Source organism: Odontesthes bonariensis, chromosome 24, assembly GCF_027942865.1.
Source record: "Odontesthes bonariensis isolate fOdoBon6 chromosome 24, fOdoBon6.hap1, whole genome shotgun sequence".
Classification (NCBI taxonomy): domain Eukaryota; kingdom Metazoa; phylum Chordata; class Actinopteri; order Atheriniformes; family Atherinopsidae; genus Odontesthes; species Odontesthes bonariensis.
Genome location: NC_134529.1, coordinates 27,167,461 through 27,193,460, shown reverse-complemented (window position 1 = coordinate 27,193,460; position 26,000 = coordinate 27,167,461). Strand labels below are relative to the sequence as shown.

The window sequence follows — 26,000 nt, the reverse complement described above, 5'->3', positions numbered from 1 at the left end:
TTTTTTTACCAAAAATGTTTTCACTGTGACTGAAATTATCTTGAAACCATAATTTATTCAGTCTCTGTACTTAACTACCCCAACCTTGAAGAATAGTGCCTAGAATGCTTTGTTTCGAAATACTGTATATGCCAGTCTGTGGCATTCTATTTTTAAACTGTACAAAAAAAACTTTCAGACACTTACCAAAGGCAAATCAACAACAGTGAGAGAGTCAATCATGAATACAGTTGGTAAAGATTTACAACTTTATTCTGACATTCTTGTTACATTTTGATCTTTCACCACTGTGAACTCTCCTTCAAATTCTGCAAAAGTTGATCCACCTTTGAACCCACCTTTGAAGTTTTACAACTGCATTCTACACGGGTGTTTTGATATGTTGACTAAATTTCTCTGCAGACAGACATGTAACCCCTGCCACTGTTCTAAAAAATAACTTTAGGGTCGTTCCTGTTACAGAAGGTCTCTTTACTGTCTTACAGTTGATTTCTCATGTGTGGCTTGTCATACCAGATTTGACTTAATTTTTAGACAAGAAACACCACAGTCAATTCGGTATGTTTTCAGTATAATGCAGCTCTAACGCAAGCTGTGACACAGATACAATGTCTGTATGAACAGGTAGTTGGATAAGTTACTGCACTAATGTAATTCACCAGAACAGGAGCTTTTTGTTCTGTGGCAGCTTATGCTCTCTGCACATTTTCTCCTCCAACATAACAACTGAACTAACAACTGCATCATTACACCATACAGTTAGCACCTCTTTCATTTCCATGAGTTCCATGAGCGTTGTGTCTTTGGCTCCTTATTCGTTGTCTGGCCACACAGAGGTTAAAGTGAGGTTACTCAGCAGATCTGATGTTGAAGCGTTGCCTGCTGTCTCCAGTAGAGATGGAGTATTTTCTCCTGCGTAGTACAAGAGAGTTCTCCCCTGTCATGCTGTGTCGTGTCATTAGCATGCGTGACATGCAGGATTTTACCCAAGCCATTTACATAGATTAGTCCTCTCTTTGAAGGCAAAAGGCTGAGAGTTATTGGTAAGGGTAGAAGAAGAGTGATTGAATGAGGAAGGACACTGTAGGACTGCTCAGCTTGTTTATGAAAGGATATTTGGAAGACCTAAAAATATTGTGGGTTTAATTGACCACTGCCAATAATTTCCTGCCTTTTAAAAGTATATTTTCTGTGTACTCCAGACGTAGAGCAGAGCATTTAGCATGAACTGGCCTCAATCTTTTACAGTGATTCATTTGATTCTTTGTCTTGACTTATGTAGTAAATGCTTTTAATAGCTGTAATGTTTTGAATATCATGCAAGTGAGTTAATGACCAGGAGACTCTGTGTATCCTCCATCTCCCCTCCTCTCATTTCCCCCTCTTTATCCTCCTCCAGTATGTGTTCTTCTCTCTTTCTCCATCCTGCATCTGTCTCTTTAGGCTTTCATTCATTATGCTGCTGTGCTGGTTGTAACAGTGGAGTAATCACATATGGTGCAGGGCACACATAAAGATGCGCTCCCGCAGGCAGCAGCTGCTGATGCTAGCTGAAAATAGATCCCTGGTTCGCTCAGCAATTTTCCTCCAGCAGCTTTGCTGTTTATCAGCAGCCCTGGATACAACAAACCAGCCACCCAACCTCTTTTAAGCTTCCACTGCCATGCCATCAAAGTCAGCTTGGTTCATTCTGCAACACCTTATTTAGTGTGTGTTTGTATGCCTGTAGTGAGGCTATAGTGGCAGTTAGTTATCAGTACATTTACACAGTTTGGTTGGAGGCTTGAGATGTGTTTTTTTTTCTCTATATACTGTATATATTAATGGACTCTATCCTACTTTATGCACCAGTCCTCAGTACATCATCAATTTGTTTTCTGCATGAGTACCATACTGACTTAACGTCATAAAAAACCACGATAGACTAGTAATATTGAACAATTTTATCTGCAGATCAGCTTGAATTTGCTTCACTTTGAGGGAATTTGTGACCGTTTGTTCCCACATTGCATCTGACTAAACTTTATTTTATTCACTTCAAAGTGCTCAAGAGAAAGAAATAATAAAATAGTTGTAATGAGTGAGTTAGTTTTCATACCCATCTTTAAACTCACATTTTGATGTCAACAACACACATGGAACACGGAACTATCTAGTGCTTCCTACAGTCATCTACAGGACCACATGTCACCATGTGAATCATGTCAGGTCCAGCTCTTTTTGATCTCACCTACATGTTTGTAAAGACAAATTCTGTACAAACCCATAAATACACTGTTTAAACAATTTTCAGATAACTCAAAATCATCTATGTGGTAGTTTCCACTACAATGGTTGTACTTTGCCATGATGATACACAAGCACAGACACTCACAAAATGAAAACAATAGCTTGCTGTCACAGCTAATAAACCCTGAAGCAAACTAAATTTTACAGGCGTAGTTTCCCTTCAAAAATCTTCACAACTCTAAATGTGTTTTATAGGGACACCAGAATATTTTTGAGCTCTTGCAGTCAGCAAATTTAACGTAGAGCAAAAAATTTAGGGTACCACGGCCTCTGCTGCACATACATTTCTGTTTTAATCTATTTCTAGGAAATCACCAAGAATTTTAGATTTACAACTGGTGTGCATATTTAATGCTTGACTAGAAATCCTGTTATGAAGCCAGCAAGATGTCTGGTGGGATAAAATATCTCTCAGCAGCCTAAATGACATACTGTACAACCCTTACAGAGCTTGAGATTCAGATTCCATTGAGTTATTATTCCATCAAGTGCAGAAATGTGTGGACACATATTCATATGTGTAAACATGTGCATGTTCCTGAGTGGTCCTGCAATAGTTGTACAGTGGGTGGGCTGTGCTCATCAGTAGATCGGATAGTCCAGTCAAAGCCCTTACCCTCAATCCATCAGACTCACACACACGCACAGACACAATCACACACACACACACACACACACACACACACACACACATACACACACACACACACACACACACACACACACAGACCATCCCCCCTAACAGATATGGAGTCAGCAGCTTCCTCTTACCAATGACTGGTGTGTGTATTGCTGTAAGGCTCTCTGTTAGTCAGAGCACAAAGCAAGGTGCTTCATTCAACAGGCATGTTAGGAGGCTGCCATTGATCTATGTAGGGTTAAATAAGGAGTTTCAACTGCAGACCCAGCAGCCGTGCACCCTAAAGATCCAAAAACCTTTATAATAAATCTTAAATTTCACACATTATACATGTATCTATAGCATCTGACCCATCTACTGGTTTACATCTTAAACACTTGGCAGCCTGTGGCCATATCATTGCAGAAACTTAGCAGATGTGTAATTGAAATTAAGGCCAAAATAAGACAAAATCAAGAGCAAACATTAGTTATGCAAGTGTTTATAAGTCTGTTTATAGCATGTGGTCAGCGCTACACTTACTACAAAGCTTACAGAGCAATAAGTACTGAGTAAAAAAAAAATTTGAAGTTGTCATGCACCAGCTGAAAGAAACATTGAAAGATTTGACAGCTGTTGCTCTGAAGAAGCAATTGAGAGCACAAAGCTGCAACTTAAAAAAAACACATTAATCTATAGCTTTTTAAAGGAGCAGAGCAGCTAGTATTGACCTGCAGTATAAACAATAATAACAGCAATTCATGGAAAAGAGGAATGTGTAATGATGCTTATGAATGTGTAACAGCAGGATAAACAGATGATGTAGTTATAATGTAAGGATGGGCACAACTAATACAGTCAAATCTTTTGTAAGCATACTGTCTCAGTTGTTTCTGTCAGAAGTACTGTAAGTCTGTTGTGTGTGCTTGAGTCAGCTGTATGTAGTATCAGATTTGTTCAAATAGGGATGTTCTAGTACTCGTACTATGATTTAATCACATAATCCCAATCTTTATTTTGGGCTCATGATCTATCCAAATTGGCAAAAACCCATATACAGCATATATATCTACAGCTTTTTTTCTTTTTTGTTGGACAAGACATAAAGCAACATGAGTTCTGTTTGCTTTGGGCCTCCATTAAGAGTAATCAAAAGCTGTAACATGACACAAATGTTTGGGCCCCCATGACAGAGTGGGGATCTTCCAACTGGAAGGTCAGTTTTTCCATCCTCACTGCATCCATATGTAAGCATGGACCATTTACCATTTCAGTCTTCTTCTACAGAATCCATCATGCTCATTGATTTTATTCTAAGACACATTAGGATGAACTTTCTTCCTAATATGTTTTAGTTTATATACACAAACCGCTTTGGGTTTCTTTTGCTTATTGTTGTATTACTTTTGAACTTTGATTACTTTAGATAGAAAATCTTTTTTCACCAGTGGGGTGTCTGGCAGAGACAGCTTGACTTCTGGAAAGTATTTGCAGTATCTAGGTAATTTATCTTCCTCTTATCCCCAAACAAGGGTGGCAAAACAGTCAGTGTGCTGTGGGTTCATTAAAACCACATCTTTATTTGCATGCTTCTGTTGAGTCTTGTAAGAAAGATTTCACATCACTCAGCCACTGAGATGACAAATAATGCTGTCATTGTTCTAAAGTGAATCCACTGTGATTATATCTGAGAATACCTTTAATCGCTGACTGTATTCTTCTACAACCCAACAGTAATGTATCTTTCACCAGGAAATGAACCAGGATAAAACTATAGGGACTGGTTTATCGAGCCTTAGTAAAGTGAAGGACACAACCCACTGCGAACTTGGTGCTGATCTCCAACAGCAGACAAACCCAGTCATTGGAATCTTTTCTCCTGTATGTGTGGTTAGTGACAACAGCAGCAGAGGGTAGCCTGGAACGCTGCAGGCTCAGGAGTTTACCTAATTATCTGGCATTAAGTCCAAATGGGAGGCTTCCCTCTGTCATCCTGCACCACATGGCCACTACAAGGATAAGCCGTGGTCTTACAAACCCTTAAGCTTTACAAGCACTTGCCCCGAGGACACAGGGCACTGACACAGAAAGTGAGGTGGCTGGGCAATGACCTGATCTGAGCACTTACTGTACACACACTGCTAGGCATTTTCATTGGTAAGCAAAAACATTTATAACTGGGGCTCCCAGGTAGATCAGTTTATATCGAATTTCATAGTGTTTGCCCCAAAAAATGGCATGTGGTCAGATTAATAGCCTTTTCATTCTTTAATCAAATAATCACTTGTTGAAATAAGTTTTGCAGAGTTACATATTTAGCATGCAGAGACTAAAATTCAGTCCTTGGTTTAAGCCATTGAACGAGCCTTATAGATCCATAATTCTTTTTTTTTCCTTAAGAATCACAGTTAAACAAAGAATTTACATAACGAAAGCACCATTTTAGATATTGTGCTTTAAGATAAGATAAGATAAGAGTTTAAGATAAGAGTTAAGGTGAATGAATGAGTTAAGGTGAATGAATTTAAACAGATCATAAAACACTTTTGATTCATGGACAACTTTTCTTACATACTTAAAAAAAGAGCAAAGCAAGAGGAGTGGCAGGACAGGGTGTATGCAAAACCACTGATGACCACAGGGCAGACAGTGGTGGACAGTTGGAATGTTGCATAAGTGGTTTTACTATGAACATGTAGCTAAACACAAGTAACCACATCCCCAGAGCACCAGTTCTTACTTACTGTTGCACTGAAATGCAGTGCTGACCTGATAGAAAGATTAACAGTGTTTGTTTATGTTCATTGGAGCTGTCGGTTTGTCTCACCACACTCCAAGTGCTCTTAACAATGGCTGTGCTGATCATAATGCTGGCAATTTCCCTGTTTTTTGCAGGTCACTGCCAGGGGATTCGCTCCATTGTTGCAGTTTGCCTACACTGCTAAGCTGTTACTCAGCAGAGAAAACATTCAAGAGGTCATCCGCTGTGCCGAATTCCTGCGCATGCACAACCTGGAGGACTCATGCTTTCGCTTTCTGGAAGCTCAGCTGCGTAGAGAAGAAGACAGTTTGCTACTTTGCCACAAGGGGGCAGCAGTAGTTAACAACTCAGAGGACGAGAGCATGCAGTCAGAGACAGAGAGACCCAGCTCCCCTAGAGTACGGCACTGTACGGATACCCTCACCTCCTTTCAACATCCTGATGATGAAAGTCTAGCAATGACTATACCCAATAACTTCACAGATGGCCGGCTGGACTTTGATCGGCATGCAGCATCAGACCTTCCACGATGCCCCAAGTACAGGAAATACCAGTGGGCTTGTAACAAGCACAATAATGACACCTCCTCACACACCAGTACCTCAGGTTTTCCAAGCACATTAAAGGAGAGCAGCGTTAGCGGGATAGTGCCAGGTCAGGGCAGGCTGCCTGTGGCACAGATAAAAGTCGAACCACAAGCAGAGGAAGATGCCATTTCATTGTGTCTGTCAGGGGATGAGCAGGATGTCAAGGATAAGGACGGCGTGACAGCCATGGAAATGGATAACCCCACATCTCTGGAAAGAACCAAGAGAACCAATTCCCCATCCTGCCTCCGAGCCTTCTTCAAGAAAGGGGCGGACCTACCCAGTCTGTCCAACACATCACAGCAGCTATTTACCAACAGACTTGTCTGCCCCCAGGAGAAAGGAAACTCTCAGGGAGATCTTAAAAAAGACTTAAGGCCTTTCACTGGGGAGCTGGGTCTGTCTGTAACATCCCCAAAGGATGGGGATGATTTCCCTGCCGGGTTGACGCTCAAGGCTGCTTCCTGCGATGGGGTCTGCAAGCAGGAAGTTGAGCTAGACCGCCGTAGTGTCATATTTTCCTCAGGGGCTTGCAACCGTCTGGGAACACCAGCGCATTCCTATCCTGGCGGGAACTCTTTAGAGATGGAGCTCTCAGAGCACATGACAAAGGGCCTCTGGGCTGGAGCTAGCCAGTCCCTACCCAACTCTCAGAGCTATTCTCCCAGCACCACTTCTTCTGAGCCCCCAGTTTTGTGCCGTCCACGGCCCAACACCAGCTGCCCAGTGCCAATTAAAGTGTGCCCACGCTCACCACCTTGTGAGACACGAACCAGGACTTCCAGCTCCTGCTCCTCTTACTCTTATGCGGAGGACGGCAGTGGAGGCTCCCCCTGCAGCCTGCCTCAGTTTGAGTTCTCTTCCTCACCATGCTCCACTGTGGCACGCTGCCTCAATGTGGATCAACAGGAGCAAAGTGTTGGAGGGGATGCTCTTTTCAACCCAGTGCGACCCAAGATCAAATGTGAGCAGTCCTACGGCACCAACTCCAGCGACGAGTCAGGCTCCTTCTCAGAGGGAGACAGTGAGTCCTGCAATGTGCAGGAGCGAGGGCCAGAGGTGAGTGTAAAACACTGTCTATCGCATGTAACACAGAATGTAGCCATCACACTCAATTCTTCCATTGCTAATTATATAGCAGTGGCCTGCTCTGTGGGTCTGCATTAACAGTCATTAAATCATAGTGTAATTGAAGCAGCAATGAGTCAGTGCAAGATTTACAGCACCACCAAAGGGCACAGATGTGCTCTGATATTATTCATTTGCTTTATGCACTGCTGGAGAGCTGTGTAATGAGTCTGAATATCAGAGTCCAATGCTCTAGGACAGTCTAAATGCAGGAGGCTGTGGTGATGTTCTGCAGACTGTGATTGTTTGATCATCTTTTTTGAGAGGGGTATGCATATATGCCACATCTGCCTGCTAGATTGATCCCCCTTGCCTCCCTGCCAGCACCAACTACCCATAAGTCATACCATCTCAGCAGAAACCTGGCATTTATCGGCCTCCATAAATATGCATTGCCAGGTCGGAGTGTAGCCTACATGTGTGGGTGTGTTGCAAAACGATTACAGCCAATTCATTACAATAGTAATGTGCTATGGTCATAGAGTTTTAATTGATCGAGGCTGCAATGATATAAGCTGTTGATAAGTTCAGCTAAATTACATGACAAGACTAAAACACAGGTGGAGAGTGCTGACAAGGATGAATAGCCAATCCTCTAATGGCCCTCTTGTAATCCACTTGGGCAGATGTCCTCCAAACTGCAGACCAGACGACTGTTGTTATTTATGTTGTAAAGATCAGAAAGATTATATATTAAATTATATGCTTGTTAAAATGAGCATATTTTTCTCCTGAGACAATAAGACAATAAAATAATTTCACAAAGAATAGGATTGCTTCCTAAAATTCCCGATGTATTCAAAGGATTTTGCATACACGGCCTCTTCTTGTCAGGTGAATGAACCTTTTCCAAAATGTCTCTTCCTGAACGCTGTGAGGCTTGGAAAAGGAGCCCTTTCTGTTTCGCTGGTTGAAATGTGAAATGCCTTTCTGATAAATTATTCATTGGCGGGTCTTCATTTGACACAGTGTCTTGTATTTTTCTGCAGACTGTGACATCATATGATGGGTGATGCAGAGCTTGAACTTCTGCCCTTTGTCTTCATGAGACTCTGTGATGCCACTTGGTCATTTGGATTCTTGTGATATTACATTTAGAGATATTTGCTGGAGGTGTAGGCAGAATCATTTTTGTTGGGCTTGGTGGAGAGGGCTGCTCTTAGTGCACAAAGGGAGCAGGAGGAGAAAGAGAGAAAGTAGTGTGTTACCATGGTAATCACAGAGCCAGTCAGTATGTTGCAAGAGTTGGAATTACATATACAGGATCGTGTTTTTCCTCGGAAAAAAATTCAGTTCTGGTGCATAAACAAAGCTGCAAGATAAAGAGGCTCGGCAGTAATGTGTAATTTATTACCCTCAAAGTGTGCCATACAACACCCATCACTATTAGATTAATGGGACTTTGAAGGGCCTACTGAATGTGTCACTGTAAATTATGTGGAACGCATTTACAGAGTCATCATTTGGGTTTAACAGACCAAAAGTGACAGTGACATTTTGGTTCCTTTTTGTCATTTCTTTGTGTGGGTACGGTGTTTATTATTATGTATCAGCCACTGAACATGCTGGCTTACTATACCCAATATCCTCTGTCAAATATCTATTGAGTCACACAAAGTTATCGGCCAGCTTTTCACTCACTATCACACATATGGAGGGGGGGGGGGTGTCACATTCATATTGTATGCTATGACAAAAGTATGTATGCTACTATAGAGGAGGTATGAATGACCCTTTACACAATGGTGAAATAATCTCTTATAATTCAATTCAATTCAGCTCAGTTATATTTATATGGTGCCAAATCACAACAAATATCATCTCAAAGCACTTCTAAGATACAATCCAATTCAAGCCAATTACATTCTAATTCATTAAATTCCAAATGAGTTCAATTCATATTCTGAATTTAACAGGAAGCCAATTAAGAGAAGCTAAAAGTGTCACACCCAGGGAATGGAGGACGCAGGAGCAGGAGATGTTATATCCAAAGCTTTTATTTATGGGCAGATGTTAACAAGTCTCTCCAGAGAGAGAAACAAAACAGGCTATAGAATTATATATATATACACAGTTATACACTTCTCCAAAATAGAGAAGTATATCTATCAAAATTATCAAGGAAATGAAAATCACTCCACTATGCGGAGGAACAAACCAAAGGGTCTATTAAACTTTATCTTTAACTAAAAGTTACTCGTGCTACAGAGGAAAAAACAAATCACCTCTGCTAAAAAACAGAGGAACTGCACTATGAAAATTTACAAAACAGAAATCACTCCAACTGGGAGGAAAAACAAGAATGCTATGAAAATAAACTTTCACTGTTACTTTAACAGGACTAATTTATCAAACTTTATCAAAAAACGAAAAAACTCTCTTGAAGAGGAATAATACCAAAAGGCAAAACTTGAAAACGTGGCTGTGGAACAAAGGCGAGAGTGATGCACATCAATCGGACAGATACAACTCACTGGCACAAGACGGGGGGACACGCAGACTCTTATGCACACCGGGATAACAGGGAACAGGTGGAATCATTCATACGACAACCAGACTGGAGCATGACAGGAAGGGCAAGTGACCTGAAACGAGAGGAGAGTTTTTGAATAACTTTTGGCAATTTACAAAGTGTTTTGTTAGTTTGAAATAAATTAAACCGTGCCATCAATCCACCCTTTTCATATGCCAAGTGGCCTTTCTTCATCCCAGAGCTGCTCACAAAATGGCATTATTACGTATTACTGTTGCTGCAAGATATCGCAGAACGTGCCCTACAGAGGGAACAAATCTTTCATCACCATGCAGACTTATTTGCTGAGTGATGAGTACCTATTTGGATGCTTTAGGCTATCAAGAGCTGATGGAGGAGTCTGGGTTTGGCGGTTGCCAGGAGAACGGTACTTGTCTGACTGCATTGTGCCAAGGGGGATTATGGTGTGGGGTTGTTTTTCAGGAGCTGGGCTTGGCCCCTTAGTTCCAGTGAAAGGAACTCTGAATGCTGCAGCATACCAAGAGATTTTGGACAATTTCATGCTCCCAACTTTGTGGAAACAGTTTGGGAATAGCCCCTTCCTGTTCCAACATGACGGCGCACCAGTGCACAAAGCAAGGTCCTTAAAATTAAAAAAATATTCTTTGTTGTCATTTCAACACATGTTAAAAGCACAGTGAAATGAGACATGGAGGAGCCAGTTTCCTGTGGAAGAACTTGACTGGCCTGCACAGAGTCCTGACCTCAACCCAATAGAACACCTTAGGATGAATTAGAGCGGAGACTGTGAGCCAGGCCTTCTGTCCAACATCAGTGTCTGACCTCACATATGAGCCTCTGGAAAAATGGTCAAAAATTCCCATAAACACTCCTAAACCTTGTGGAAAGCTTGGCCAGAAGAGTTGAAGCTGTTATAGCTGTAAAGGGTGGGCTGACGTCATATTAAACCCTGTGCATTAAGATGGGATGTCACTTAAGTTCATATGTGTGTAAAGGCAGATGAGCAAATACTTTTGGGCAATATAGTGTATCATGTAGCTCTGGTATAAAACTAATTTCCCTTTTAAAGCTGTGCAGCTGTTGGCTTTTTTTTAAGTCATATTTAAGATGTCAATGAATAAGACGCCGTTTGAATCATAGTGACTGGTGCCGTGCCCCTTCACACACTAACCTAGGGTAAACTATGAGTGCAGTCCAGAGAGTTTCGCTGGAGGTGACCTTCTAGATTTTCCTCCACCAAGAAATGATTATCTCCGGCCAAAAGGGCCTCCCACAAAAGAAGAGATAAGACAATGTTCAACATTGGTTTAGCTTTGCCAATAGGGCAGTTGGTCAACACTTTTGATTTTTGATTTGCCTTTTTTTCTAGAATGACATTTCATCATTCTGAATTGTGTACATGGAACTTAGAGTGTATATTCATGTAATCTTGAATTTGCACGGTGGTGCAGTGGTTAGCACTGTCGTCACACAGTTAGAGGGTTTCTGGTTGGAACCTCTACTGGGGTCTTTCTGCGTAGAGTTTGCATGTTTTCCCTGTGCAAGTGTGGGTTCTCCAGTTTCCACCCACCATCCAAAAACATGTATGTAAGGTTAACCTATGATCTCAAACCGACCCAAGTTTGTTAATGGTTGTTTGTCTCCTGTGTGGCCCTGTGGTGGTGATACTGGTGACCTGTTCAGGGTGATAAGAGATTAAGCCTTTTTTTAAAGCAACAGAATATGTCAAGAGAGACCTGTTCAAAGTGAACAATGACAATGTTGTTTACCCAAGTACTGTACTTTGACATTTATATTTATCTTGCTTGATGCATGTCCAGAAGATAAGAGTTTAAAAAAAAAACAGCATTTATCCAGTGTCCATACTGGAACTAATGGACTGAAGAGCCTGAGCAAAGTAGATACTCTTTGAGTTCTTATATTTATATAAAGAGAGGAGGCCTGTCTATATAGTATGTGATTAGGCTGGAGTGGAGATCTCTTGGATACAACAAACCACATAGCATATAAGGGCAAGCTGAGGCACAGAAATAGCTTTTTTGTCCCACTCGTGTCCTGTGGTAGTCTTGGAAACATTGAGACATTTAGCATCCAGCCACCTTACATTGGTAATTTGACAAACTTTGTTGAGTTGATTTTGGCCTTATCATTGCAACTGGGCAGCTAGTGATGTGGTGTTTTTACATTCAATTCCTAGAAATACTTAGCAATCAAACAGCATGCCTAGTACTGCAAAGTTTTTACATATTATGTTAATGAATACTGACGTTCTTTTCTTCACTACCTATCGAATTTCTTCTCGCATTTAATCTGAACAAACTGCAGTGCTGAGGTCAGCAGGTCAGTGAAATACATAAAAAGATTGTGTAATTGGAACATCTAGCTTTTAAAACACTCAAGCTTTTTATGAATCAAATATAGGTTTATATTATTACTCTGTAAGAGGGCAGCCATTTGGTAGGAATTTTAAGCAAATCCCTGGATATGAAGAGGTCATAAGACTGTGAGAAGTGAGAGCAGGGCACAGCAACCCATTGCAGTCCAAGTCACCTATGGCGCCATCCCACCCTACTGTAGCTAGCCTCGGGTCGTCACCTGCAGCTGGCTGCCAACTGTTCAGTTCCACACATGAAATGCTGCTAAAATCTGCTTTGGTAATTGTAAGGTTAATTTATCAAGCACAGAAGTCAGATATTTTGCTATTCTTTACATAAAATTAGCATTTAGCAGTAATTCTCACAAGCTGTTTAAAAAAAAACATCATGGGAAATAAGCAGTCAATTGCTGTTTTTCATTGATGAAAGAAGAAGATTACCATAAATATCAAGTTTGTTTTTACTTACAGATATGGTTATTGTTCAACATAAAAATGAGCAGCAGGTGGAAATAACCAGGTAGTTAGCCTGGCTCTATTCTAATACTACCAGCTGGGAACACCGACAAAGCTTAAGTCATTAAGACAATATCTCCTATTTATTCGTGCCATGCACAAACAGAAATATAAAATGACAATTTCTGTGTTGAAAAAGATGAGCCGTTTTCTCTTAGGTGTGGCTTTAAAAACGATACAGCCTTTGAAAAAGTGAGTGTCAGTCTAGCTGGGCTTGCTGTTACACTGTTTCACCCTTTTTCAGCGTTTTTGTGAGGTTAGTTATCTCTTTTGTATCAAGGCATGAGACTACCAAGAATTATGTTACTCTCAGAAAGAGAGAAAATAGGTTATTTTCTTGTAATAATGACTTAAAAACAGTAGGGCAGTATTTTCATATAATTTAAAAAGGGAATTAAAGTTATGGGGGGGGGGGGGTGTTTCTTGGCATTTTCATGATGGTACAGCTTCATAAAAACAGTATTCTAGAAAATCTAGAAAATGTTCAATTCTCATTCAAGAAAATAAAGGATCAGTTGGACAGATTTTATGCTCAGCTTCTGAAAATGATATCTGAGCTGTAATAAACCACAGAAATCCCTAATTTAACACTTATCCTACATTAATTATTTGAGTCCAAATTTGTGTCTTAAACATCCATTATCTTTTTACAGTGCAGTGTCAGGGCTGAGGTCCTGCACAGAACTGGTGCTGATAACAGATGAGCAGCCCTACTTTTTACTCTGTACCCCATTTGCAGCGTAATGACCTCGAGAAAGAGAGTGACTGAGGGTGGGGAGGAGGCATGAAAAGAATTGTAAAAGAAGTATGAATCTAGAACAGTTAGGTGTAAATTTATGGCCATAGTTAAAGAGCATTTTGTCATCCCCGCTCTGCTGCTGAACTGGTTCTTGTGGTGGAGCAGTTAAATTTAGCTGTCCCCTGTGTACCAGTGACTGTTGGATGGGGTATGGGGAAGAAAACATCACAAGGTCAAAATGTCTCTTTCCCCTCGTTTGTCCTCGCCTGGTTTGGTTCCGAACTTCCCAACTGATCCTATAGTGGGAAAGTCCATATTTCTGCTCATTCTAACGCACTGGCTTTCTGTCACAGAGTGAGTCAATTTTTGCTCTTCTTTAAATTAAGCTGGCAGTTCTTACTGATGTTCCATAGCTCTTGCGCTTCCTTTTTAAGACGGAATTGTCATGCCCTGGCAAAGTAGTCAGAGCTGAGTGTGGCCTTGAAAGCTCACGCCATTATTTATTCATGTGTCTGCATGCAGATGTTGAGCTGAGATGAGAAATAGGGCTCAAGGCAGTTTAAATGGGTGCACTTCTAATAAGGAAACCCAAGCCATTTTCACTTTCAGTGATCGACATCTAGATTTTCTTTTCAGTAAAAAGTCATTTTGATCCTATCAAGAGTAAGCATCTTGTTTTACTGCCAGAGATAACCTGCTTCTGACTCTGTTAGTAGTCATCTCAGCAGCTAAAAGTATCAGGGAAGCATCTGGCTTAGCTTGAGCAGCCAGGTTCAGTGGAAACGCTGCGTCCCTTTCTCCTTTCTTCCGCCTTTGTTTGACTTTGTTCTTCCTGCATTCCACTGAGGCAGCCACAGGGAGGAAAAAGGAAAAGAGAGAGCTGCAGCTTCTCTCATCTCTGCCAAGCTCCATGGCTGTCTTCCTTTGGCTTTTTGTTATGCATCCACCACTTCCCTTGCTGCTGCAACAGCTCCCTGGTGCAGGCAGATACAGCTGGGGTGGATTTGCCTGTGATGTGCTTATCGTAAGGTTTGCCATCACCTGAGGGTGAGAGGCTGACTTATTGTTGCTCTTCCGAGTGAAAGAGAGAAAATAAACACATCCAACCTTGATCATTTGTCACATCCGGAGGTGGATATTAGCTTCCTTTTGGTTTGAGCTGCCAGACCACTTCTGGTTTTAGTCCTCTAATTCTTTTCTTTGTTTTAGGCATGACTAAGACTGCAGCTAGTCCCAATGCAGATGTGTATGCCCCCAGAAATCTCCTGACACTGTTTTGGATCAGGTTGACAAGTCACTAACTCACTGCCCCCGTCAGTCTGTCATCCTGGCACGTTTCCAGGTGCTAAGAGACAGAAGTCTTCTTTTGGATCACCTTTTGTGCTTCATGTTAAATATGGGGTGGAGAAATATTAAAAGCTTACCAAGTGGCGCTCCCTAAGGAATGTGGAACAGAGCTCTTTTGCCATCTTGTGGTCAAAATGAGGCAAACTATCCAACAGCAAATAGACCTAACAATGCAGTTATTCACCGAATGAATGCACCCTGATGGACCTGAGAAAGTTTATCAAATCCTTTATCAATTCCTCTTACTAGATGTAAATATATTAAGAGATGCTTACAAGTTGAAATTTTTGTAATTTGTGGAGATGCGAATTGCAATACAAAAGCTCAAGTCATGGTATTGTTTCATTTTAATAAATCAATAAATTGATGAACATAGAATAACAGTTTTACATTGATCACTGGTGAATAGACTGTACTTGTAGACTAGCTGACCACTCAAACGCTTTCACACTACATGCCACATTCACCCATTCACTCACACACTCAGCATGTCTTTGTCCATATTGGCTACACAGTGCTTTTTTTCTGGATGCATCTATCAAACAGTCATTTTAACATTGCATTAATCCTGTTTACTAAGTACATCATGTAGAGTTTCTTCAGCATACTTTTTCTTTGAGCGTGTTTTGAGGCATAATTTATTTACCTATTAAATGCTCATTTACATCGCATTAAAATGTTGAATTTGGCATCTTAAGACATCAAAGCATGATTGAGCAATTAAGTTTTAATGAGCATGGAACAGAGACATTTTTGGTCTATTTAAATGGGTAGACAAATTCCATTTTTAGTTTTTATTCAACATGAATGAATTCATTCTGTAGGCACTCAGCAGATTCTATACAAATAAAGGGAAATCTTCTATCCAGCTCAATTAAAGGTAAATGATGTGTGTCATTACACCTCTGTTATGCATAATGTCTTTTCCTTTCTTTTTCAGGTGAAACTCCCTTTCCCTGTTGATCAAATCACAAATCTTCCACGGAATGACTTCCAAATGTTGGTAAAAATGCACAAATTGACCTCGGAGCAGCTTGAGTTCATCCATGATGTGAGGCGGCGAAGTAAAAACCGCATCGCGGCACAGCGCTGCCGCAAGAGGAAGCTAGACTGCATTCTGAACCTTGAGTGTGAGATCAGAAAACTGGTGAGTTGAATGCTTTGTCTAGCTCAATCCCATAAGTTTTCATTGGCTCTGATAGCTGCGTTCTTTGAGTGCAGCAGGTTAGTGGAGCTCTGCTTCTCTTTTCTGACAAAAAAGACTGACAAAATCAACTGTTTTGACTGTTCAATAGTACGCATTCATTCATTCATTGGTCTTAAAGTATTGGTGAAATAAACACAGATAATGCCTTATTTAGAGGCTGTATTGTCTCTGTCCTGTTCTCTCCCGTTATTTGGATATACGCGGATCTCGAGTAATCTGAATATCTTCCGAAGGACGCCAGGTTTAAAAAAAAAAAAAAACTTCTCCTTTAAAGTAACACTAGAGAATTTGGCTAATTTGAAGCTCTTCGGCTCTACCAACAGATGTCATAAAAACGTATCTCTGTGTGAGCACTGCACATGTATAGCTATATCCATGAATCTGTCTTGGTGTTGAAGAGACCACAAAGACGCCATCAGAAGACCACAAAAATGTCAAGGAGCCACAAAGCAAAACAGTACAGCGATGGACTGGAAACCAAAGTCATGAACTCAGTCCCCGGAATGTGCATAACAAAGTCTGTGTATTCCAAAATAAGTCAGAAGCACATAGTTCTAAGGTTAAGTGTTTCTTTAAGAACAGAAGATTAGTCAGACTCAGATAGCAGGATGTCTGGACTATATTCTTCTCCACCAGTCTCATCAAGTTACAGCAGCCTCAGGCTGTCAATAATCCGAGTTATCCTGACAAATGACCCAGCAATATTTTATCTTGTAGAGCTCTACAATATTACTTTATTTGATGTTTTTAGCCAAAACAAAACTTTTCTGTCTTTGAGGCAGAAAGGTTTTGACAGTTTTACACTCTCATAATCTAAATCTAACTTATCTTCTGAGTTCTGAACAAAAAAATCTTTACTTCTGCCTAATCCAGCACTGAATCAATCAGTCAGTGAAGCTGATTTTGTCGAACATGTTTTAATCAGTCTTAACCAAATATCCTATCTCTGTTAAAATTGTTCAAAATTTTCCGAAATATCCAAGCTTGAGTCAGCACTAAACCCTTCAGGTTTAGACTGAAAGCCTCTCTGTGTGCGAGCATTTATCGGTGAACTATCCCCGTGCTCATTCAGTGTACAGATGTGTGAATCTGTGAATCCTCCTTCTTCTTCTGTTGGTTGACTTAAACTCCAGTGACTTCCAACCTGCCTCCCTGTCCCCTTAAGGGGGGCACCATAGATCATAGTGGGTGCACGTAGATTCTCACTCCATTGTGGGTGCTAAAATTCGATTTGCACACTAACAACATTTTTATTATATTAACAGTCCGGAATCAAGAGTATTTTTGAAGTAAAGCAATCAGAAGGAATACAAATAAAAAGCCTGTAACAGACTGCCACACTGACTTTCTGGATACGTTAGGCCAATACAGGTTTGGAGATTATTCTTTTGATGTCCACGTGAATTTTCATGTGTGCCCATGTGGGCTTAGCTTCGGGGAGGGGAGTTCAGCTTTTTACACACACAAATGAGGGGGACCTTCAGAGAAAAAAAAGAGTGTGGAAGCATTGGTTTACTTTGTGTGTTCCACCTTTTAGACGGTGGGTTGATTCAGGCACATGCACTGTTGAATCGCCTGAAAAATCACAATGTTCACAAAATGACCAAAATGACCAAATAAGTTTTGGGATGCACACGGACAAATGCCTAGGTGAGCTGTGATCCCTTCTAACTTATGCAGATGAAAAACAGTTCCGTCATACAGGCCTGGCATACAAGTGGATGTAGAAGCCATTGGAGAGAATTTTTCCCCCAAACTTTTCTGTGCTGTCTTTCTTATTGCCTCTCAGAAATGAATCTGTTTGTGTGTGTGTGTGTTTGTGTGTTTGTGTCTAGGTGTGTGAGAAAGAGAAGTTGCTGACGGAGAGGAACCAGCTGAAGGCTTGTATGGGTGAGCTGTGGGAAAACTTCTCCTGCCTGTCACAGGAGGTGTGCAGGGATGTCCAGCTGAGCCCTGAGCAGGTCCAGTCCCTACATCACTACTGCCCGGTGCTGCGCCCCACCAACTCCACTGCCAGCAACAACGCTGCCCACGAGCCCAAGCCTGCCCTCAGCAACCACCCCACCATCGTCGCCACCACCAGCATTGACCTCACCGCCCACTCTGGCTCGGCCACACCAGAACCCAACTTTCACGGGTCACCTGGGCCCTCAGAGAGCGAACCTGACTTGGCTGTCCGAAATGGGACGGACAAAGATACAAACGGCCAGGACGCCGGGTTGTACACAGAATTAGGGCTGTCCTTGGAAAAATCCAACCAGACGGTAACGGTGGATTTTTGCCAGGAAATGACAGACAAATGTACAACTGACGAGCAGCCAAGGAAGGACTGTACTTAGTCGTGGCAGTTCTTTGTTTTGTTGTTTTAGATGTTTTTGTATTATTTAATTTTACTCTTCTGACAAACCCTCTCTCTGGGTTGTGAGATGTTCAGCGTCTGCCAGTGTTCACTGAAAAACAAGCTTTGTTTGTATTTATGTCTTTTTGTGCTGGTTTCTTTTTTTTTTATGTTTGAACAGTTGACACTAAAGTTGTCTTAACAGCAGCAATACTGTTCTACAGGCATTTTCCTATTATCATGACAGAGTGGGAATCCTCTCACCAAACCCTTACAATGGTGCTATACTCATCCTGGCAGCAACTTCTACAGTGGAGACTCTGTTATTCATGTGTCACACATCAGAACTCAAAGTTGAACCTCACCGGACCTAAACAGCAGCTCTCTTTGTCTCTATGTGCACCCACAGTATTTCTGTTCCTGCCTTTCTCTTTTCTTCTTCTTCTCTTTTTTCCCACTCTGTTCCCATGGCTGTTTTCACACATGTACCGTATTCTTGAATTTTTCTTGGCAATGGCCATGGATTGTAAGTGAAAACACAAATGTCTGCCGCATTCACCATAAACTTTTGTGTAGATTATTCTACCAACTACCTTATAATAATTCAGTATTTCGGAGGGATTTCTGCTGACTAATACGTTGCTCTCCGCTTGCTCTTTGATATTGTGGATACATCCAAGAACATGTTGCACTGACATAAACACAAAAACATTTGTCTATACGGTTGGGTATGGAGTGTCATGTGGCATTTTTAAAACACAGCAATTTCCTTGGCATAGTTTTTGCACCACGTCTTTCCACTGCGTGTTCAACCCAGACACCGGTGGGTGTTTGTTGATGTGACCGTGCAGAAAGTATCCCACTGTGGAACGCATGCGTGAACGGCAACTCCGGAGAAAGTTCTAACAGAATTCTCAACACACTTTGGAAATTCTTCAGATGGTCGTGTGTGAAAACAGCCGGTCAGTTTCTTCTACCTCTCTGTCCCTCTCTCCTTCTCCGTTTATTCTATGATTATATCTCAGTGGCCCTTTTTGTCACAGCAATTCAAACTCAGGAAAAAAAAAGAAAATCCTCTGAATGTTCAACCGAATTCATGAAAATGAGAAAACAGCTTCTGTAGATGAGGAAGTTACAATGCAGTGAGACTGTAAAATGTTCATATGCAAAAAAGTCTTCAAGCGTCTTGCATTTGTATTTCTGTACAGGAGAACTTTGTACAGGCTGTAACCGAAAACATTCCTTCTATGCCTTCCACAGCACTGAATTGAAAGGAGAAAAATAAGGCTTTTGCTAGCAGTTAGATGGCTATTTTTATTTCTCACTCATCAGCAATACCATTGTATTTGGATGTTGTAACAGTGATTTTCAAGTGCTTGTATGGCAGATGTGTATATAGTATGGAGCATGATGACTGTAACAGTGATTTTTGTACAGGTAGAGGCTTAGATGTTTCTTTTTCACTGGGGTTATATTAAGCACCTTTTTGCTAAGGGAAAATCTTTGCTTTGCTGTTTCCTGTCCTGCCTAATGAGTACTTCCCATCAAGGTGAGTGTTCTTATTCTCAGGAAATCAGCTTGATACACATATAGACATGCAAACAGTACATATACATCCACACACATACAATTTGCCCCTTGCATGTATCAAAGTTAACACGTTCGAAACACGTTTTTAAATCTTGGGCTCAGGCCAGCTCCTCTGCTCCCCTGACTCCTCCTTAAATGTGAACAACTTTTTCCTCGTGTTTTTTTCTGTCATTTATGAGGAAATTTTATTTCTTATCAGTATCTAAAGATGCTATTTGTGTACACTCTTGCAAACACACTTTGGGTTTCTTCAGTGTTGCTATTGGATGTTTTTAGACAGTCAGAAGCAACTTTCATTTTGTTGAATTGATGCTGTATAGAAGAAACAAAAAGCAAAAGTAAGTAAGTAAGAAAAGAAAGAAAGTAAAATATTTTTATTTAAATCAGGCACCTTGTTTCCAGCCCCAAGCGCTCCGAGCCATTTAGCACTTCAATTAGGGTGTTTGTCTTTATTTCAGACCCACTTAAAAGTCTGAGATTTGAGCACTTAAATTGGCACTGCAAAAGGAAACATTTTCTTGATGTAATAATATGAATATAGAGTAAAAAATATGTCTGAAAAATCAGAACCCTAAATATAAAAGGAAGCTAATGTTTTAGTATGAGTGTTTACAACTTATATTTTCATTTCTTTCGAAACTAAAGAATCTGATATTGATTTGAAGTGAAAGCAGTGTATATGTTGTCCAAATGACAAGAGTAACAATCATATAAGGTTAATAACTTGTTTGCCCTAATTGTGTTTGAACATCCAACTTTGTGATGTGCATGCATGCTGCCTATAGATACAAGCCTAGTTAGTTGGTCTAGCTTCTGTTTTGCCTCGTAACTTTTTTCTGGAGCAGTCTGCTTTCAAAATGCTATTTTTTAACATTTCTATGTACAAAGAAACTTAATTATGTCAAGTTCAGTAGAAGCAGGCTTAAAATATAACGGTGCCAAATTTTGGCACAAGGGTTGAATTTAGTTGGAGCACGAAGCTTTGTTTATTATTCTTTAAAGCCCCAATTCCAGTGGCTCTCAGTGTTCGTAATGGACCTGAGGCTAATGTCAGTTCTGTTACGCTGAGCATTTCTTTCAGTTTTCTGAATAAGAGACACGTTCCTGAATTTTGCTGCCTAACTATAAAACAATCATCTATTACAATACTTACTTTTAAAGTTGAAATTCAACACCTACTTTGCTGACCACCTAAAAAGAAACTAGTGTACAGCTTTTCCAAAGCTTAACCAACCAAAATACATTATTCCAACTATTCTAACTGTTGGTTTCTAACTTATCTACCATATCTACGAATTCTATCTTCTAAAGTAATCTCCTTAACTGTTTAGAGAATTTTAGTTCATCTCTGCTCTTTGAAACATATTACCCTGTCTTCCTTTCACTATAGCCACGTTCAAATTCGCTGCAAATTGCTGATCTGGCCTCTTCTTCTATGAAGCTGGTGATTTTCACCTGCAAACGTCTTGCACATGCCAGAAATGGTGTTTGTTAAATTAACCAATGCACGCAAGTAAGGTTGGGATTTTTCAAGAGTCTGAGATAGGGCTCCTGATCAAGACCGGCGGCCCAGGACGATGGTGCATTAATGGTATTTATGGGGACTGGATAGTGTAGTGGTAAGATTGCCACCTTTCATGTGGGTGACCTGGTTTCAGATCTCCTGCATGAAAGGTACTACCTCCAGTAGGGGTCCTAAGGCAAGACCCCCTTACCCTACCTGTAAGCCGCTTTGGATAAAAGTGTCTGCCAAATACATAAACATGGTACAAATTTCTAAAAATCTTGCAAATAGTAACATTATCATTTAATTGTAAAGGCAGGGGAGCTCCATGGTAGTTGCCCTCTTTGTCTTGTTTGTAATCCAGCTTTGATTACATCAATTTGTCTTTATGGTTGTAACGGGATGGTTTAGGAACTGATCCGGAAACAAGAAAAACCCCTATTGAAATTCTTGGAAACCAAAAACATAGGTTTGATTGGCATAGTATTGCCGGTCGTTACATGTGATACGTGATTCCTTACACTGATTACGTGATTCAGGCACAGTGGCTTCATTTGTAGCAAAAAGACAATCTCTTTCTTCCCTCTTTAATTGTCACACACAGTGTTTTACCCTCATAAGAGTTCGTACTTGAACAGTATTTCTGAAAATGTCATGGCTTAAGACATCTGGGATTGGGACTTTAAAGCGTGAATGAGATGCTTTATAAGTTTTTTCCTCTGTCTTTTACAGATGTAGATTTTAGAAGTAGTTTTATTAGTGATCTCATGCGTGAGATTGTTTCTGTTATGCAGCAGGACAGAGAAGCTCTTAAGTGTTTATTATTATCTCTTTAAATTGTTTAGACTGGTCCCTATCTTGTACAATGCACGCACGCCCACACATGCACGCATTCACATGTATTCATTCAAAACACACACACACAGTTCACATGTGCTGGCACAACCCGAGTTTGGAGCAGTAGTGGTTGTTTATCAGCTGTTTTTTCAGCCCTTGTCTGATTTGTGCTACTTTCCTCCTTGTACACATATTCAGTGACAGAGCAGTATTTACCCACGTCGACATTTCTACCAGCTTCGAGGCAGAAACTAAAATGGAGCGATCTACATCAGATGCTTCTTCTCTGCACAGAATATGCAACTCATTTTCTTATTATTTTCATCTGGCTTTTCTTAAATTGAGGAAGTCTGTTGCTTTGAAGTGAACAGTTTCTTAAACTGAATCACTGAATTACCTTTGTGATGTAGCCAAACAAAGGACAAAAGTCCTTGAGGTGTCCTAATAATTTAAGAGTAAAAACATGAATTCTGTATTATTGACTTTATGTTGCTAATTCAACTCACCTTACCCATACATCATTACAGAACGTTAGAGAGGTAACACAGTACAGCACTCTCCAATCCAGTCTCAAAAGTTGGTCCTGACTTAAAGGCCTTATGAGACTTCTTGCATGTTTATTTGGCTCAAAACAAAAAAAGCCAGCACCGCAGATTCCCTGGTGAGATTAATCGAACATCTCAATTAGATCTTAAAGCTGCATCGCATTTTCTTCTGCTGTTTAATGGGATAAATTCACATAAAAGTATTTTACCTATGTTGTCATACCCATACAGAAAGTTTTGATTTTTGTTTCGTCCAGGTTTTAAGGTGTGTCTGTTGAGGTTTCTGCCCATACTCAAAAGTAATTGAGGGAACTTAGTTTGAGTTGTTAACCAAAAAAACAAAAAGGAAGAAAAATATTCTGCACTGCCACAACATCATATCTTGTCTGAAACAGTGTTGTATTATTCTTACTTCAACATACATTATTGTTAATTTGACTAAATAATTCCAACAAAGACCACAATGGAATTTGTTACATTCACCTGAATTATTGTTGACTTGTGGCAGAAATCTAATAACACTGTACAAACCAAAGCGGCCTGCGTGGCAAAAATACCAGTACAAGTAAATGAGACAATAGTTTTTATTGTCCACTGGATGAACCATCCCTTAAAAGTCTCAGGGTGTCAATTTAAACACCCTGTCTGTATCACTCTGAGTCAGACTGTACTTTCATCGCTCAAAATGATAACAAAAAGTTCCTTAAAAAAAGAATTGTTTAATTAAGTTGGGTGATTACACAATGTTTGTGCCCACCCGATGAATGTTAAGCTCAATATTCGTTCACTTTTAGCTCATTTTGATCTCCACCAACTGTAGGCTGGTAGCATACGATGAGTTAAACAGTTCTTTTTTTTTTTCTTCAGCTGCTGCTAGAAAACTAAAATGAGCTTGGTTTTAGTAAAACCAAAACAATGAGCTAAAAGGAGCTTAAAAAAAACTATGCAGAACAGGCAGAAGCAGATGTGGTGATAACTCCTTAGTTACCTACTCGTTTTACATTGTCTGATTGATCATTCATACAATTCTTTTCTTTTCTTTTTTGAGATTCTAAGAATTGAAAACACATACAATGTATTTAAGAATTTGATATTTTGATATGAGGAATTCTCCAGGTTACTTTGTGCAGGTCAAACACTTTTTTGTGGCCATTACAATTGTTTAATTTATGTGAACTATTTCTATGTTGCTGTAACTCTGTAATAGAATGTTCTTACCTTTTTGCTGTGTATTTGTCTTTTTTTTTTAACACTTTTTGTCGCTGCTTCTCTGAAACAAACACTGGCTTTTGCAACTCCAAAGGTTGTTCTGAAAGAATATGAACAAAATGAACAAAAACATGCCTTTTTATAGATTGCTCAACGTCATTTGAAAATAATATGCTAACCTGGTTTTCTGCACAGGCTGAGGTCATTGAGTAAAGTATAAAATGAAATATGTTTACAAATAGGTGTTATGTTTGATATATTTTTGCCATGTAAAAATTGCTCATTTCAATTGGACAGGTTCTGGTGTAAGAGACAAAGAATGAGCTCTCATCTTGTCTTTCATCCAACTTTTTGGGATGGGTCAGCATTACATGGATACAAGTGCATCTCCGATATTTGCCTTAGAACTTGCAGAGGCCATAGTTCACATTCAAGTGAAATGAGTGTATGCAGGGGCCTAAGCCCCCATCCCCAAGTAACCAGTGCGGACTTTCTCACACTTATCTACCTGTGAAATCCTTCATACCTCTCATAACTGGTCAATGACTGTATCAGCAAACTGCATCAGGTGTTTTTTCTACATGCTTTTTACACAGATTATATGGATTATTGTATTAGTAGTTTTGGTGCATCATTTTTATTGTAATAGCTCTTAAGCTTGTAGTTCAAGTTGTTTTTATTTTTTTTCTCTATTTTTTAGATGATTGTTTTGTGCTGATATTGTCCGTTTGAAATAGCTGTTATTTGCTTATTCTCCACTAAGATTTCTTACCTAGTTTTTAAATGCTACATGACCCTAATTATTAAATTACATAATAACCATTGTAAATACGGTATTGTGCAAACCCCATTTTCATTCATTTCAATTGCTAGTGTTAAATTACTTTTTTTTTGTCTAGACACAATTTCTCTTTATGAAATAAAGAAACATGCATATCATGCTTTGTGCATTGTGAATGCTTTTCATAACCATGCCAAAATCTTATAAATTTTGCATTTAATCTTTGTATTTGCATTGCTATTTTAATATTTGATGTATGACCAAACTTAAGACACAGAAAAAAGATACAGAAACAGAACCAAAACCACAGACCATCACAAGTTTTTGACACACTGAGAAAGCAATAGATTTGTATGCCTGAGATTTTCTTTTCGTTCAGTTTTAGTTGACATTTTCCTTTTAGTTGACATCACACATGCTATAAAATCATTAGTACCAGATCACTAAATGATTTGACACTTTCACTGGTTGGTTCCTGGCAGTCTCAAAAACATGTGATGAAGCATCTGCGGAAGTTGTGATACATGCTTATGTATTACACCTGTTCCATGCATTACTTAGGTTCCCAAGCCAGCCCAAACTATGAGCTTCCCTTTAGAAGGGAGAGGGGATGGTTGCCTCCTGCGCCCACACTGGCAGCTGGTTACATAAGAGAGGGACCTGATAACTGAGGGCTCTGCCTTCCATTCTACTTTTGAAAACTCAAGGAACAACAAGTAAGCCTGCAGAATGATACAGGGTGCTCTGTTTGGAAAATATTGAACTATGAGATCTTAAAGTCTGGCTTCCTCCCACTGTCCAAAAACATGCATGTTAGGTTAATTGGTGTCTCTAAAAAAAAAAGAAAAATTGACCTTGAGTGTGAGCGTGTGTGGTCGGTTATCTAGAGTTTTATATCAAATATTTATCGGGGAGCCAATAAAGAGATGCTAAAATTGGATAAATGTGATTTCTCCTTCCAATTCTCATCAGAACTCATGCTGTATCATTTTGAATAAGCTGAATTAAAGTCATATGAGTTGAAATGATCATATACCTCCAAACCCCTAAATACAGCTCATATAAGTGTCCTGTAAAGTAGCACTTCTATAACCGTCACAGGGGAAATACGACTTGTGTTATGTAGCTCAGGAGG

At 40.0% G+C, this 26,000-nt stretch overlaps 1 protein-coding gene across 3 annotated transcripts in view; it reads left to right on the top strand.

The window, feature by feature from the left end:
• bach2b (BACH transcriptional regulator 2b) overlaps positions 1 to 25,023 on the top strand; it is a 103,376-nt gene extending 78,353 nt beyond the window's left edge. For all 3 annotated transcript variants that reach the window (XM_075458857.1, XM_075458856.1, XM_075458858.1), the window contains 3 exons: positions 5,804 to 7,315; positions 15,795 to 16,001; positions 17,897 to 25,023. In XM_075458857.1, the coding sequence (XP_075314972.1) occupies positions 5,804 to 7,315; positions 15,795 to 16,001; positions 17,897 to 18,400 (2,223 nt within the window). In that variant the 3' untranslated portion in view covers positions 18,401 to 25,023. The remainder of the gene's footprint in view (positions 1 to 5,803; positions 7,316 to 15,794; positions 16,002 to 17,896) is intronic.
• The last annotated feature ends 977 nt before the right edge of the window (positions 25,024 to 26,000 follow it).